This window comes from Cuculus canorus, unplaced genomic scaffold (genome assembly GCF_017976375.1).
Source record: "Cuculus canorus isolate bCucCan1 unplaced genomic scaffold, bCucCan1.pri scaffold_173_arrow_ctg1, whole genome shotgun sequence".
NCBI lineage: Eukaryota > Metazoa > Chordata > Aves > Cuculiformes > Cuculidae > Cuculus > Cuculus canorus.
Window position 1 is genome coordinate 1 of NW_026527805.1, and position 17,451 is coordinate 17,451.

The 17,451-nt window shown below is 47.9% G+C and overlaps 1 protein-coding gene across 1 annotated transcript; it reads left to right on the forward strand.

Annotated features, from left to right (window-relative positions):
* The first annotated feature begins 8,012 nt into the window (after positions 1 to 8,012).
* Positions 8,013 to 8,945, forward strand: LOC128850678 (olfactory receptor 14J1-like). Its single transcript, XM_054055656.1, has one exon. The coding sequence runs from the start codon at positions 8,028 to 8,030 to the stop codon at positions 8,943 to 8,945; it is 918 nt and encodes a 305-aa protein (XP_053911631.1). The 5' UTR covers positions 8,013 to 8,027.
* The last annotated feature ends 8,506 nt before the right edge of the window (positions 8,946 to 17,451 follow it).

Consider the following 17,451-nt stretch of genomic DNA (forward strand, 5'->3'; position numbering starts at 1 on the left):
CTGACGTTACTATCATCGCTCGAAGGGACTGGCCTGATTCCTGGCCCGTGGTACCTGCAACTTCAGGAGTAATTGGACTAGGAGGTATGGCTACTAGTCTCATTGCAGCAAAACCTGTAATTATTACGAACCCTGAAGGGCAAAATGCCACTGTACGACCTTATATTACTCCAGCCCCCTTAAACCTCTGGGGAAGAGACTGTTTGGGACAATGGGGAGTCCGTATCACAACGGATTTTCCATAAGGGTCACTATCCTGCAGGGCACTAAAAAATCCACTTGAAGGTTGCGAAGTCTCACAGATAAGCCAGTGTGGGTGGATCAGTGGCCCCTCAACAAAGAGAAACTCACAGCCCTGCACACATTAGTGGTAGAACAGTTAGCTGCAGACCATATTGAAGGGTCACACAGTCCTTGGAACACACCGTTTTTTGTGATCAAAGAGAAATCAGGAAAATGGTGATTATTACATGACCTGCGAAAAATCAATGAAGTGCTTGCAACCATGGGGGCACTACAGCCGGGACTACCTTCCCCAACAATGATTCCAATGCAATGGGACATATTGGTCATGGACTTAAAAGATTGTTTCTTTACAATTCCTTTAGATGAAAATGATGTTCGAAAAATTAGCTTTTACAGTTCCTTCGACTAATCATGCGGAACCCACAAAAAGATATCATTGGAAGGTTTTACCCCAGGGGATGAAAAACTCACCTACCATCTGTCAATGGTTTGTAGCCCAGGCACTGAGTGTTGTGCGGCAGAAATATCCTGAATGCTATTGCTATCATTCTATGGATGACATCTTATTGGCTGCTGCAATGTCAGAACAATTAGGAGAATTGGAAAGGGACACTAGACAAATGTTGGAATGTTATGGCCTGGTCATTGCCCCTGAAAAGCTACAACGTGTTCAGCCATGGTTGTATTTGGGCATGAAAGTGCTGACCAAAACAGTCCAACCTCAGGCAATTGAGATAGTAGCTGAAATCAGAACTTTAAATGATGTTCAGAAAATAGTTGGAATTATAAATTGACTGAGACCCTATTTGGGCCTTACATCATCACAAATACAACCCCTATTGATCTGTTAAAAGGGGACACAGATATTGCAGCACCCAGGGTTCTAAATAAGGAAGCCAGAAATGTTCTGACCCTTGTAGAGCAAAGCCATTCAGGAAAAGCATGTCTGGCGCATTGACCTGACTGTAATTGTGCAGGCATTGGTCTTTGTGGAAGGCTCAATGCCCTATGCTGCGCTCGGGCAGTGGGATCAGGGGTGGGAAGACCCCCTCCATATATTGGAGTGGATCTTCTTACCATTTTGAACAAAAAAGGCTGCTCCAGGATTATATGAGCTGTTAGCTCAACTCATTATAAAAATTCGAACACAATGTGTGGAACTATTGGCACGAGATCCGGAATGTATTGTTATTCCTCTACAAGTTCAATATTTTGAATGGTGTCTTGACAATAGTTCTGCACTTCAAGCTGCACTACTTAGTTTTACAGGCCAGATATCGTATCATTTTCCTTCCCATCCACTTTGTAAACTGGGAACTCAAATCTCTATCGCACAGAAATTGTTAAGCCAAACAGCACCTGTTGATGGACCCACAGTTTTCACAGATGGGTCTGGGAAAACAGGGAAAGCTGCTGTTACATGGTTTGATGGTCAAAATCGGCAACATTTAATTGAGCGTCAACAAGGGTCCCCACAAGTGGTGGAATTACGAGCAGTCACATTGGCATTGCAACAGTTCCCACAAGCCGTAAATGTGGTAACCGACTCTGCTTATCACAGAATCACAGAATCACAAGGTTGGAAAGGACCCATTGGATCATCGAGTCCAACCATTCCTAACACTCCCTAAACCATGTCCCTAAGCACTTCATCCACCTGTTCCTTAAACACCTCCAGGGAAGGTGACTCGACCACCTCCCTGGGCAGCTGTTCCAGTGCCCAATGAGTCTTACTGTGAAGAATTTTTTTCTGATATCCAACCTGAACCTCCCCTGACGGAGCTTCAGGCCATTCCCTCTTGTCCTGTCCTCTGTCACTTGGGAGAAGAGGCCAGCTCCCTCCTCTCCACAACCTCCTTTCAGGTAGTTGTAGAGAGTAATAAGGTCTCCCCTCAGCCTCCTCTTCTCCAGGCTAAACAACCCCAGCTCTCTCAGCTGCTCCTTGTAAGACTTGTTCTCCAGCCCCTTCACCAGCTTTGTTGCTCTTCTTATGTTGCAGGCCTAGTGCAGAGATTGGATAAAACAGTTCTTTGACTAGTGACGAACCACCTGTTGTTTGGAGTTATGAAGCTCCTGTGGGAAACTGTACAAAAACGCAGCCTACCCTATTATATTCTACACATAAAAAGCCATACTGACTTACCTGGTTTTATAGCAGAAGGAAATGCCCGGGCTGACCAATTAGTATCTGCGGTAGCATTGGGACCGGTACCAAACATTATCCAACAAGCAATTGCTTCTCATCAATTTTTTCACCAGGGTCACAGAGCACTCAAGAGACAGTTTCAGCTTTCTACTACTGAAGCTCGATCTATCGTTGCCTCATGTCCCGATTGTCAAGGCCAACATTTTCCAACAGGCTATGGAGTAAATCCTAGAGGCTTACAGGCCCTACAAATTTGGCAAACTGATATAACTCATGTTACGGAATTTGGCCGACAAAAGTATGTACATGTATCAATTGATACCTTTTCTTCTGTCATTATTGCTACTGCACATACTGGAGAAACAGCAAAAGATGCTATTGGGCATTGGCAAAAAGCCTTCGCCACCTGTGGTGTTCCTCGACAAATTAAAACTGACAATGGTCCCGCTTATGTTTCTGGGGGAGTGAAAGCATTTTCACAGTCTTGGGGTGTCAGCCATGCTACAGGTGTTCCTCACTCCCCCACCAGTCAGGCACTTGTAGGATGTGCCCATGGTACACTTAAGTGCCTTTTACAAAAACAAAAGGCAGGAATGTCTGGGGAATCACCTGACGCAAGGCTGAACAAGGTGATGTATGTATTAAATTTCTTAACTATCAATGAGGAACATCAGAATCCCCCAATGATTCGACATTTTGAATCCTTGAAGTCTACCACAGCTATCTCGGATGGAGTGAAGGTTCAAGTGAAGGACCTTCAAAGTGGTCAGTGGTCAGGCCCATGCAAGCTATTAACTTGGGGTCGAGGGTATGCTTGTGTTTCCACAGATGAAGGACCTCGGTGGTACCCTGCTCGTTGTGTTCGCCCTGCTGTGGATAAGCCACGGAGGCCACGTGTGGAGAATCAAACAGCTGGAGATGAGTGTGATGGATAGCCCTTGCTAACATCAAAGAACTGCCATAACAACTGGAGTATAAATCGTATACCGGAACCACAAGTTAGGGTTTTTAGGATCAGTAGAAATAGAGTATAAGTCATGTACTGGAACCACAAGTTAGAGCTGTTAGGATCAGTAGAAATGGAGTATAAGTCAATGTTTGTATACTTTTCAGGTGCACTTAACGATATTACTCAGTCCGGTAATCTTTAACGGGCAATTTTCTTTAGCACAAATACAAAAAGGGGGAATTGTGGGGGTCCACAGCGGGCTGAGGACCCCTGTTTAATGCACCTGGAAGGAGATCATAGGATGGGAAGTGGGCAGACAATATAGGACCATGCATGAAAGTAGTACCATCCACTCACAGATTATGTATAAGCTACTCCAATCATGCGAAGACACGTGTGTTAACAAAGGGTATAAGAGATGCGTGTAAGATCAAGCACGCGCCGGCCAGCCATGTAACTTCAATAAAGAAACTTGCTTCCACATCACCGTGTTGTGTCTCAACAGCGACAGGGTCCCAGAAGAGCTGCTTCGTAGAAGAGTCTGGTGATAGATGTGTCCCATCACAGAAGTATCACAGCGTAGATGATTTGGCCCATAGAAGAGTAGGGTCCTAGAAATTCAGGTCATAGAAGAATCAGAGAATAATCAAGTCATAGAGGGTTGGGTCAAAGAAGGCAGGAGTCATGGAATGGCCTGGTCATGTAAGAGATGGGTCACAGAATGGTTGGGTCACTGATTAACTGGGACATAGAGGAGTTGGGCCATAGGAAGTCATGGAAGAGTAATAGAAGGTTTGGGTCATAGAAAGCTTGGGTTATAGATGGGTCATATTTTACAAGTGTTGTGTTACAGAAGAGTGAGATCCTAGAAGAGTTGAGTCACAGAAAGTTCGGCTCATAGAAGGGATAGAGAAGTGTCCTTTATGGTAGGGTCTGGTCATAACATTTTCATAGACAATTTGTGTTGTAGAAAGGTCATAGAAGAGTCAGGACATCAAAGAGCAAGAGCATCAGAGAGCAAGGCACAGGCAGCTCCCAGCGCAGAGGCCACCTGCCTCCCCCAGATCCTACTAGAGAGTGAGACCATTAAGCACTTGCCCTGCACAGCAGAGAGCTCTCCTAGGACACAGGACAGCATCACAGAGGATGACATCACGGAAGCCACGGCAAAAACCATGGATTGTGTTGCAAAGGGACCTCAAACATCAATCTGGTCCAACCCCCTGCCAGTGGCAGCAACACCTTCCACCCAATTTGGTTCTTAAAGACCCATCCAACCTGACCTTGAACAGTACGAATGGTGGGGCATCCGCAGCTTCTCTGGGAAACCTGCTCCAGCGTCTCATCACCTTTATCATAAAAGCCCCTTCAGATATTGAAAGGCTGTTATAGGGAACCTTCTCTTCTCGAGCCTGGACAACACCAGGACTACCCAGACCCAGGTGTAGGACCCTTCACCCAGACATGTTGAACTCCTCCAGCCTGCCAAGGTCCCTCTGGGTGACATCCCTTCCCTCAGGGATATAAAGTGTGTTTGGACAAGTGTTTCACAGCACGAGGATCCAGCGTATTTGGACACCTCCTGCCAGAAGGATTTGGGACTAGGACCGCCAACAAAAGCTTTCAATGGGAGTGCTGGTGATCTGCTAGGAGCTCTGGTGTCCATACTGGGAACACAGGCCTAACCCCGGTGCCTTATTGGTATTTACTGGAAGTCCTGTTGTCCTACTGGTGTCTCTTGTGTTCATTATAGGAGCACTGATCCAGTACTGACCCCACACTTGTGCCTTACATGTCCATACGGCTGCTGTATTGAGAGTACTGGTGTCTGTACTGGCATCCCTAGTGTCTATACTAGGAGTACTGCTCTGTACTGGAAGCACTGGGAACCCTGCTGTCAATACTGGGAGCACTGGTCTTATATTAGTCCCACTCTGGTGCTTTACTGGCCTGTATTGAGTGCTCATCAGCCCCAGCTGTGTTACCTCTAGAAGCACATCTGGGGTGGGGGGAGAGGTTCTGACATTTTTTCCATGGTATCCTTGGAACAATGTGAAATTACTGGTGTGGTCCCATTGGTGCTGTTGGCCTGGGAAGATGGGGTAGGGTCACGGCTAGTTGTGAGTTAGTCAGTGTTTGGGTGCGGGTTCAAATGAAGCTCTAGAAAGGTTTTATATTTGTGTTTGAGTTTCTGGGGAGCTCATTACCCTCCCCTCATCTCACTAAGAGCATGTTGCTTTTGTCAATATTTAATCCCTCATCATCAAGAATCCACTCCGTCAGATTCCTTTCATTACAAAAACAGCCGTTCTTCCAAAACCTCCACTAACAAATCTGTCCAGTGTTAGGTCTCTATCAAACCCTCATCTCTGAACATTCCAGCTCTTTTTGATATGAAACTGAGTTTTCTACTCCAAGCACCGAGTTTGATTATCTTTCTTTTTGACTCCTTCAAAATGATGCTGTTCAATGAGGGATAATTGCTAATTGATGCTTGATTGAGAGATGCCAAATCACCACTTGCTCTCAGTGCATTGCGGAGGAGGAAACACCTCACCCTTAGAGCATCAGGGTCTCATGGCTTCCTCATCCCCACCCAGGAGCCTGAGAGGGGTTCTTTCCACAGTCCTGTCCTTGGCATTGCACATCCCCACATGCCACTGTCCCAGGATGAGACCTGAGGAATGAGTGAGGGACAGGATCTCCATTACCAGGGGCTGAGGGGTCAGGGTTTGGCCCTTTGGATTCTTGAAACACATCCAGGTTGACTCAGCATCAGAGCCACCTTGACCTTGCTTTTCCCAACCTTTCATCACTGCCTCCACTTTCCTGCTCTAACGGGGCCCTGGAGATGCTTTCTCAGCAGTGCCCTCACTGGGACCCATTAACACCACAAGAAACTTTGGAGCTTGAATTTGACTTTGACTTCTGGAGAAGTTTGTCCCACTTCCTCTCAGGGTCTGAGGTTCATGGACTCGGCATCAAAGCCACCAGAGGGGTCATTACAATGCCCTGGGCTGCTCCTCTGCTGCTGAGCTGGGCTGGGCTCTTGGCACTGAGGGAGCTCCTGCTCTGCCCAGGAACTCTGCAAAGCCCAGCAGGGCTGAGGGCACTCCCAGGGTTTCTCGGAGAGATGATGGAGGCAGAGAGAGCTTAAAGGTGGTCAGGAGTGGGAGGATGACTGAGAGCTGATGGGAGGAGTAACCTTGGCAGTCCTGGACACGGTGAGTGTGGGTGCAGGGCAATGCAGGTGTAGATCCTGGTGGGCTCTCCTCAAGCTGGCACAGCCCCAGCTCATGGGATGTGTGAGGAGGGGCTCTTGTGAGGCACTTTGGAAGGGCTGTGAGGGAGAACTCCTAAAGCTCTGTGTGATCCCCTCCAGGGCAGCCCCTTCCTCTGAGCAAGCCCCCTTGCCTCCTCTCCCACCCAGCAAAGCCTCTGCCCTCAGGGCTCTGGGCTCCAGGGCTGAACCCCCTCCTCTGCAGCCACAGCTCCAGTGCCCTCTCCAGAGCCCAGGGGCTGAGAGCAACTGCCCGGCAAGGTTGGTGTCTGGGAGGGGGTGAGCACAGCTGGGGAAGGGGAACGCTGTCTGACTGCCTGGCTGCCTCTGCCCTTGCTTGTCTCAGCCAGATCTTCCTTCTGTTTCTCCACGTTTTTCCCCTTGTCTCTGTTCTTGCTATTTTTCTCTTATTCTCACTGCCAGGCTCTCTGGGGATGGGAGTTGCAGAGTCAGGCACTGATCTTCTCTGGGGCTGTGAGCAGTGCATTCCTGAGGAATTATCAGACTCTTCACTAATGAGATATCATCATTAAGACACTTGGCTTTCCTTGAGGATTCCTCCCAAGCACTGAGCAGCCCTCCAGGATGCAAACCTGTCCTATGGCATCTTTGTGTTCCCTGAATATCTGTGGAAAAGCACAGAGACGCTCCAGCCAAGGAAATGCTGTTGGATTTGTGAAATGATTCGTGTGTGTCCTGGGCTGAAAGTGGAATGCTGAGACCTCGAGAAAGGGTTGGGCACTCAGTGCTTGGCAGTGGGTTTGTCTGCTTTCAGCAGATCCTGGTGGCTTTGAAGGTGAATATGAAAGTGTGATTACTCTGTCTCTGAAAGGTGCAAGCCCAGGGCAGCAGGGAACAAGAGTGAGGGACAGAGCAGCTCCCCTCCCTCTGCACTGAGCTACAGGCAATATTCTCGCCTCACAGGAATCCCTCTGTTGTCTTTGAGTTAAGCAGAGATGCTGAGGAGTTCTGACATCCAAGAACACTGCCCAGGGTGGCAGAAGGAGCTGTAAAATCCCAGACCTCTCAGCCTGCCTTCTTCCATCTCAGCTCCTCACCCCTGGCAGTGCAGATGCTGACAGGCCCTTCTGCACCAGGAGCAGTTCCACAGGACAAAGCTGAACCCCAGCAGTGTCCCCTGTCCCCACTGTCCCCATGACCCCCTGCTGCAGAGCAGGGATGACTCCTCACAGCCAGCGGCAGAGGCTCTGCTCCTCCCGGCACATTCAGCCGGCACCAAGCAGGGCTGCAGGCACGGAGCTGAAGGAAGGGCTGGGGGAAAAGGGACAGAGTGTGAGCAGCAGGGAAGGAGAATGAGAAATGGCTTTGATTTGCTCAGAGAAGTCTCCTCTAACTTGTCACTGTCTTTTCCTCCTCTGACAGTGCCCCATGCCCAGAGGCAGCAAATGTCCAACAGCAGCTCCATCACCCAGTTCCTCCTCCTGGCATTCGCAGACACACGGGAGCTGCAGCTCTTGCACTTCTGGCTCTTCCTGGGCATCTACCTGGCTGCCCTCCTGGGCAACGGCCTCATCATCACCACCATCGCCAATGACCACCACCTCCACACCCCCATGTACTTCTTCCTCCTCAACCTCTCTATTCTTGACCTGGGATCCATCTCCACCACTGTTCCCAAATCCATGGCGAATTCCCTATGGAACACCAGGGCCATCTCCTACATGGGATGTGTTGCTCAGGTCTTCTTTGTGTTGTTCTTATTTGGTGCAGAATACTCTCTTCTCACAGTCATGTCCTACGACCGCTACGTTGCCATCTGCAAACCCCTGCACTACGGGACCCTCCTGGGCAGCAGAGCTTGTGTCCACATGGCAGCAGCTGCCTGGGGCGCTGCGTTTCTCAATGCTCTGCTGCAGACAACTAATACATTTTCCCTGCCCCTCTGCCAGGGCAATGCTGTGGAACAGTTCTTCTGTGAAATCCCCCAGATCCTCAAGCTCTCCTGCTCACACTCCTACCTCAGGGAAGCTGGGATCAGTGTCTTTGTTGTCTGTTTAGGTTTTGGCTGTTTTGTTTTCATTGTGGTGTCCTATGTGCAGATCTTCAGGGCTGTGCTGAGGATCCCCTCGGAGCAGGGACGGCACAAAGCCTTTTCCACGTGCCTCCCTCACCTGGCTGTGGTCTCCCTGTTTGTCAGCACTGCAATGTTTGCCTACCTGAAGCCCCCCTCCATCTCCTCTCCATCTCTGGACCTGGTGGTGTCAGTTCTATACTCAGTGGTGCCTCCAGCACTGAATCCCCTCATCTACAGCTTGAGGAACCAGCAGCTCAAGGATGCAGTGTGGAAACTGAAGTCTCGATGAGTCTCTGAAGCATTACATTGCTCGTCATGCTCTGCATAGCTGTTTTCATGTAAATCATGGCAGGCCCATACTGGCTTCTCTATATTTTGTTGCTAATGGTTTCTTTTAGTTATCATGATGTCCTTTCTCTTTCATTGTTTACTGTTCTTGTCTGACTGAGCTCTGCAACTGAGGAGCTGTGCTCCCTCTCTGTTTAAATCAAATAAAACACCTTCAGTGACGGCTTTGTTTTTCCTGAGAACTTTCCACTTTCTTACTCGTCAGCTGTGTAAATGAGGAGCTGTGCTCTCTGTGTGTTTCAACAAAATAAAGGGATATTCAACAACTTTTGTTTCCTGATATCTTTCCTCCAGTGTGTTCTTGGAGCTACAGGGACAGTTCCTGTGGGCATGGGTTCAGGGGAAAAGATTCCCGGCATGGCAGCACTGCCGGTCACCGGCGCTTGATCTCCCAGAGCTGTTCTCTCTCCACTTCCACACTCTGCTCCTCACCCCTTGTCTTGCTGTAAGGTCTGAGGGCTCTGAGCTTGGTCACAGCTGTGCTGCGTGGCAGTGCTGTGCCCGCAGGCAGGGACAGGCAGAGGGCACTTGTGGGACAGAGCTGCCTCCAGAACAGCCTTTCCACAGAGCAAGGGGACCTCCTCAGGGCTGTGCCTGAAGGCTTAGGGATTCTTCGTAAGTATCTCTTGAGAACATCTCCAACGATGTGAATCACAGATGAAAACACCAGTGTACAGTGAAAGAGTTTTGGTGAGCAATGCTCTGGCAGGCTGCAGGGTACTTGTACTTCTCCAGGTTCATCTCTTTCCCCAGGGGAGGGTGTCCATGCTGTCCTGGCTGCCAGTCCAGGTTCCCTCTCTGTGCAGACCACAAGGCCACTTTCAAGACCCAACCTGCTAAGTTTGGGCCCCTCTCTGTCCTGACTCTTGTGTGACCCAACTCTCTCATGAATATTCTATGACCTGACTCTCCTATCACCCATCTGGGACCCGACTCTTCTAAGATCCAACTCTTGAATAATTCGACTCACCTGTGACTCTACTCTGACCTGACTCCTGTGTGACACAACTCCTCTATCACTCTTCTGTGAGCTTATTCTTCTATAGCAGAACTTTTCTATGACCCTTCTTTGACCTGACTCTTCTATCACCCTACTGTTATTCTATGACCCAAATCTTCTATGATCCTTTTCTGCTATGACTCAGTTCTTTTATGACCTGACTCTTCTATTACTCTCTTGAGAGCGGACACTTCTAACACCTAACAGTACTATGGCCCAGCTCTTCTCTGATCCAACACTTCTATGACTTGACCCTTGTATGACCCAACACTCCTATGACCCTTCTATGACCAGAATATTCTATGACACTGCACTTTGATTACCTCATTTTTCTCCCTCTCTTCTATCATGTGATATTTTTATGACCCTACCCTTCTATTAGCCAACTCTTCTCTAACAATTCTATACCCTGAGTCTTCTTCGATCCTCTATATCCCGACCCTTTTGTGACCCCACTCTTCTATGACTCTTTGTTCCTTCTGCGATGTGACTCTACAATGACCTGACTCTTCTATGACTCTTCTATGACCTGATATTCTATGACCACTCAGTGACCATGCCTTTCTTTGACCCAGACTTCTATGACCTGACTGATCTCTGAGCCTTCTATGTTTGACTTTCTATGTATGTCTCTGAGCCCCTTGTATGACCTGACTCACCTATGACCCTTCTAAGACCCAGTTCCTCTACTATCTGACTCTTCTACAACTTTTCTTTGACACAAATCCTCTATGACTCTTCCATGCCCAAAATCTTTTATGGTCTGATTCTCCTTCGATCCTCCTATGAAACTGGTGTTATAAAACTCTTCTCTGACCGAGTTCTTTTATGACCTGGGTCATTGAAGTCTGAAAGTTTATTAGGGATTTCCAAGTTTTTTGGTCATAGAAAGTTCATAGAATGTTCGGTTTGGAGAAGTGTTGTTCAGAGAAGCGTCGTTCAGAGAAGCGTCGAGTCATAGACGAGTTATGGAACCGTTGACTCATAGATGAGTCACAGAAGAATCACGTAATGGAAGGGTTATAGAAGAGTCAGGGAATAAAAAAGTCAGATCAAGATGTGTCGGGTTATATAAGAGTTTGGTTATAAAATATTCAGGCCATAGAAATGTCAGATATAGAATGGATAGAGAAGGGTTATGTTGTAGACGACATGGTTCACAGAAGACTCAGGTTTTAGAAGAGTCGGGACATAGAGAAGTTGTTGAAGTGTGGAGTGATAGAAGAGTCGGCTCATAGAAGAGTTTGTTTTGGAAGGTAGATGGTAGTGTTGTAGCATAGAAAGTTTACATCACAGAAGTGCCGGGTCATAGAAAAGGCGGCTGATATAAGATTTGGGTCATGGAGGAATTCAGAGGCTTCGCATGATAGCGTGTCAAGTCAAAGAATTGTCAGTTAATTATAGGGTCCCAGAAGAGCTGGGTCATAGAAGAATCTGGTCAAAGATGTGTCCCATCACAGAGGTGTCACAGCATAGATGATTCGTGCCATAGAAGAGTTGGGTCATCAAAATTTGTGTAGCAGAAGGGTCAGAGAGTAATCAGGTCATGGAAGTGTTTGGTCAAGGAAGGCAGGAGTCATGTGATGTCCTGGTCATGTAAGAGATGGGTCACTGAACAGTTGGATCTTAGATGTTTTGAGTCATAGAGGAGTTGGGCCCTAGAAAGTCATAGAATAGTAAGAGAAAGGTTGTGACATAGAAAGCTTGGGTTATAGATGGGTCAATATTTAGAAGAGTTGTGTTACAGAAGAATAAGATCCTAGAAGAGCTGGGTCACAGAAAGGTCAGGACATAAAAGGGACAGAGAAGTATCATTTATGGTAGGGTCTGGTCCTAAAAGTTTCTCTTTGATACAATCCTAGAATCATGGAATCATGGAATGGTTTGGGTTCATGTGACCTCAAAACCCATCCAGTTCCACCCCCTGTCTCTCTGCGCTAACAAAATTGTGCATAATTCTGAAAATGATGCACTGATCCCTGAAAGAGGCTTTGGAACACAAAAAATGAGCTTTTGGATAACTATAAATAAGGGTTTGGCCTCTAAAACTGAGGCGCTGGAAATTCAAAATCAGACTTTGGGCCTTAAAAATGAGGTTCTTAAAATGAGTATGTAGACACAAAAAAATGAGAATTTAGGCCTTCAAAATGTATCTGTGCATCTTAAAAAGTCTATGCGTCAAAAAAACAGGTTGGAAACCTTCAATTGAGGATTTCAGCCCAAAGGGTGAGACTTTGGGCACTAAAGGGATGGGTACGGTGCTACAAATGAGTCCTTTGATCCTACAAGGGAAGGAAACCTCCTGGTTCCTCTGTGGCCCCAAGAAATGAAGCTCTGGTCCCGAATGCAGGCCTTTGGGAGCTCCAGTGGACGCTCTGAGCTGTAAAAGATAGGGTTGGATCCTTTCCATGAGAGTCTGGAGCTTCAAAAGGAGGGTTTGGGTCCTACAAGTGGTGCTTTGAAACTGAAACTGAGACTTTGAGCCCTGACATCAGGATTTGTGCCCTGAAATGATGTTGTGGTTGCAAACAGGAAGGCTTTGCTCCCTGAAAATGGGACTTGAGAGGTATTTTGAGTATTTTGAGCCCTCACGATTGTGGACTTGATTCTAAAATGAGGCTTTGTTCCCTGAAAAAAAGGCTTTGGGAGCCAAAAATAGGAGTTCTAGACTGAAAAGGTGCGTTCTGGCCCTAAAACAGGGCTGGGGCTCTGGCAGGAGGCACTGGGTCAGCACAGGGTCTCTGGACCCTCAGTCACACAAGCACAGAACCATTAAGGCTGGAAAAGCTTCTGGGCTCCCCCAGCCCCACCCCAGCCCTGAGCACGAAGTGAAGCATCAAATCTGCAAAATAAAGGCCCCTGACACTCGTTTGTCCATGGTCCTTCCTCCATGGCTTTCTCTGGACTTGTAGGGACATTTCCAGAGGTTCGGGAAAAAGATTCCAAGCACAGCAGCAATGTCATGGAGCACCAATGCTTGGTCTTTCTAGAGCTGCTCAGTTTGCTCCTCTGTGACCTCCTTCCCAGCCCTTGTGCTGTGGAAGATCTGAGCGCTCTGAGCTTGGTCACTCTCCTGCGCTGTGGCCGTGCTGGGATCACAGGCAGGGACAGGCAATGGGCACCTCTGTGACAGGGCTGATGGCCATGGGGTTGCTGTGAAGGCCTGTGGGACTGAGAGTGCCTCACGGTCACTTCACTTGGAGAACAACGTCCCCTGGAAACTGCCTGAGTGCAGCACTGGGCTGTGCTGCCTTGGACTGAGGTCTCTGTGTCCATTCCTTGTGGTGTGGAGCATCTCAGCTGAGTGCAGAGCAGGGTGAGCAACCACAGCTCTGGGAGTGGCAGCAGGAGAACAGAGACACTGTGACTGCTGCTGTGCAGAGCCGCTGTGTGAGCACGGGGAGGGCTCTGTCTCTGGGCACCCTGTGTGTGAGATGGGGCACAAAGTGTCCCAGTTCAGACCCTGCGATCTGGCAGAAAATCATGGGCAATGGTTCCTTCCCCTTCCCTAAATTAATGAGGAAGGGGAATCAGGTAAAGAAAAGAAGTCCTGAAGATTGAAATAAAAAGATGGATTTAATAAACACAATAAAACCTCACACTGTTCCTATCAGTAACACTCACAGTAACACTCACAGTAACACTCACGCTGCTGCAAGGTCTTGTTTTAGTACCAGCAGTGATTGTAGAATCACAGAATCACATCATGGAATCATGGAATGATTTTGGTTGGAAGGGTCCTTTGAGATCAGCCAGATCCAAGCCCCTTGCCATGGGCAGGGACATCTTCAACTGGATCAGGTTTCTTATAACCTCATCCAACCTGGACTTGAACTTGTCAGTATTAAAACTAAAATTAATACTAATTTATATACAATATGAAGGCATTCAGCCCAGTTATAGATCGCGCACTATTAGCAATTGTCCCCTGGATGCTCTGGGAAAGCTGAAACAGGGAAATCATCCCACATGAGTCCCACACACCGATTATTTCCATGTCTGGCTGCACATCCCAACCATGAGGAGGGACTTTTGTTACATGGAAACCTCTGTCCCTCAGCTCTCGCCACTGCTGGTCTCTCAGCCAAGACCTTTCTCACATAGCTCCAAACACATCACGGGCTCATGACCTTGTCTCATCAAACACTGAGAACATCCATGGATTGGGATCCCCCAGCTGCCCTGGGGCCTTGCTCAGTGTTTTACACTGAAAGGTTTCTCAGACCCCAGCTCTCTCAGCCTCTCCTTGTCCATAATGTGATCCAGGCCCAACCATCCTTCTGGCCTTGGCAGGACTCACTCCAGGCTGGGCAGGGTCTTCCTTGTGCTCTGCACTGGACACAGCAGCCCTGATGTGTCCTGCAGTGGGTTAACCTTGTCCAGCAGCTTGACCCCACCCAGCTGCTCCCTCACTGCCCAGAACCAATGGGACAGAGGGAGAGAGTGAACCAGGAAAGCTCATGGGTCGAGAGAGAGGAAAGGAGATCATGGACCAGTCACTGGCACTGGCACAGACGTGGACTTGCTAAAAGTCAATTTAATTTATTGCCAGTTAAGAAAGGTTTTGGATTATGAGAAACAAGGACAAAATATTAAAGCCCATTCCCTCCTGCTTTCTTCCATGCTCAAATGACTCCTTTGCTCCCAGTTCCTTTGACCACTTCAGCCCCAGGAAGAGCATGGAGGGTGGTGAAGTCGGGGTTAACAGTCAGTGAAGAACATCTCTGCTGCTCCTTCCTCCTCACACTCTTCTCTGCTCCTGTATGGGTTGTGTCTATGGGATCCCATCACATTAGAGGTCAAGACTCTGTGTGGTTCATTCCTTTCTCTCTACCCATGGGGCAGTGTCAGTGCCCTGAGAGCATCCATGGGCCTTCATGGCCCTGACCAGCATCACCTAGAGCTCCACCCACCCCTCTGTCCATGGCCCAGGAGACCAGGTTTGACTTACATCTCCAGCTTGATCTGAGCTGTAGATGTGAGTGTCTCCAGACACAGACACAGACACAGCCTGACCTGTCCATGGGCCTTGTTGAGTCAGACTTGCAGAGTCACTTCCCAGCTTGGTTCTTTATGGGGTTAAAAATGGAATGACATTGTAGCCATCCCAGTGCCAGAACCCAGGAGATTCACAGAGGCCTAGGGACCATTCTTCTGCCTTTCTTTTCATCAATCTGATCAGGTCTGAGAGGCAATAGTAGAAAAGGTGATGGAAAGAGGGGAGTGGAGACATCACATCAGATGATCTAAAATTAATGTTTGTTGAAAACAGTTCCTTTCATGGAGCTCTTAAATCTTCCACAAGAGCCTGGAAGCCCTGAGATGCCTCCATCTCCCTCTCTTTTAACAATTAAGCTGACGGAACCCAAGTCATTGTATTTGAATTCTCTTTCCAGCCTAAAGCACTCCATGGGCTGGAGATGGGCAGGAGACAAGCAGAAGGAGCCCACTCCTCTGGACAAGAAGCTGGATGTTCCCATGTATCACAGATGACATGGATGACTGATATCTCTGCTCATGGAGCCGATCAAATGCCAAAATCCTCTCTTTTAATGGTGACTTCGGTGCTTTATTGATGTCTAAACGTCTCTCTGTGGATGCTGACATGGACTGAGCAGCCTGGTCTGACCTCAGAGATGGCCCTGCTTGGAGCTGGGCGTTGGACTAGAGATCACCTGAGCTCTCTTATTCCCTAAGTTTTTTTAAGACCATAAGGTGTAGAGGGCCACTTAGCAGGTTGCCCTGAGGCTCTTGGAGCAGGCGGTGGAAGTGTGCCCTCACACCTCATGCTGTGATCCCCTAACTCCATCCTGGCAGACCTCCTCCGGAGCCTCTCCAGTTTCTCCACTTTCCCTTTGAAAGGTGAGACTCTTTGGGTCCTGTGGCATCGTCCTGGTGCCAGAAGAGTGAGGGCAGTGATTGTCTCCTCTGCACAGCATCAAGAGTTGCTCACTCTGCTCCCTCCCAGTGAGTGGCTGGGGGTGGGCAAGAAGTTGTCAGGGGGACACAGGCAGGAGAGCTGATCCCGGCTGACCAGAGGCAGATCCCATAACACAGATGCCATGCTTTAAGGGAGTGGCTTTAAGATTTAGAGAAGATTTAGATTAGACATTAGGAAGAAATTGTTCACAAAGAAGGTGGTGAGGCAGTGGCCAATGTTTCCCAGGGAAGCTATGGATGGCCCCTGCCTGGAGGTGTTCATGGCCAGGCTGGATGGGGCCTTGAGCAGCCTGGTGCAATGGGAGGTGTCCCTGCCTATGGCAAAGGGGGTGGGACTGGATGGGCTTTAAGGAACCTTCAACCCAAACCATTCAATGATTCTGAAAAGTATTGAAATAGAATATTTAAACTAAAACATATTTTTCTTAAGTGCACTTTGAAATCTTCTTCTTTAACCTCAATGGGAAATGACTCCAAGGAGCTGTACAAGGCTTGAAGACCTGAAGAAAAGAAAGAACTCGTTAAGATTTTCTGTATATTAATGAGACCCAGAGTGGATTTGCTGATGAGTCCTTGAACCTCAGCTTCTTAGAGGAGACTGAAGAAACATCTCAAGAAGTTAAAAGCAGAACTCAGAGTATCTTGAAGTATTAATTGGTCTCAGTGAGGATTGTTACTAACAAAGCCTCCCCAGGGACTCGTTAGGGCCGATAATTGGAGGCCATGATTGCAGGCAGGCAAAGGCACTGTGCAGGCAGCTGTGATGCTGAGAAATGCCTGGCCTTGCTTGAGGAAATAGAAAGGCCAAGCCCTGACCCCCAGGTCCTGTGAAGGCAGATCTGGCTTTGGCTAGAATGACATTCGTGTCATAACATTCTCACTTGGTTGTATCGAATTTGGTGCATTTATTCCATATAATTCCAAATAGAGGCTTGCAGAGTTATGTGAGATGCCAAGGCTTTCACACAGATCCATGGAGTTGCAGAAGAGTTGGATGATAGAAGGGTAGGGTCATAAAAGGGCTGTGTCACAGAAGAACACTCAGTGTGAGAATTCTTCATTGTGAGAATTGTCAGGCCATAGAAGAGTCGGGTCATAGAGGAGTAACAGGAGAGTTTGGTTTGAGATGGTTCATAGAAGTGTTCGGTCACAGAGGTCTCATAGCCTGGTTGGATCATAGAAGTCTCATAGCAGAGCTGGGTCATAGAAGTCTCAGGTTATAGAAGACTGAGGTCATAAAAGGGTCATAGAATTTTTGGGTCATGGAGAAGTTGGGTCATTGAGGTGTGAAATTTTATTAGGGGTTTCCAAGGTATTTTGGTCACAGAAAGTTCATAGAATGTTTAGTTCGGAGAAGAGTTGGTTCAGAGATAGTTTGGGTCGTAAACTAATTGTAGAACTGTGTACTCATAGAAGAGTCATAGAAGAATTGTGTCATGGAAGGGATATAGAGGAGTCAGGGAACAGAAAAGTCATAGCAAGACGTGTCAGGGCATATAAGAGTTTG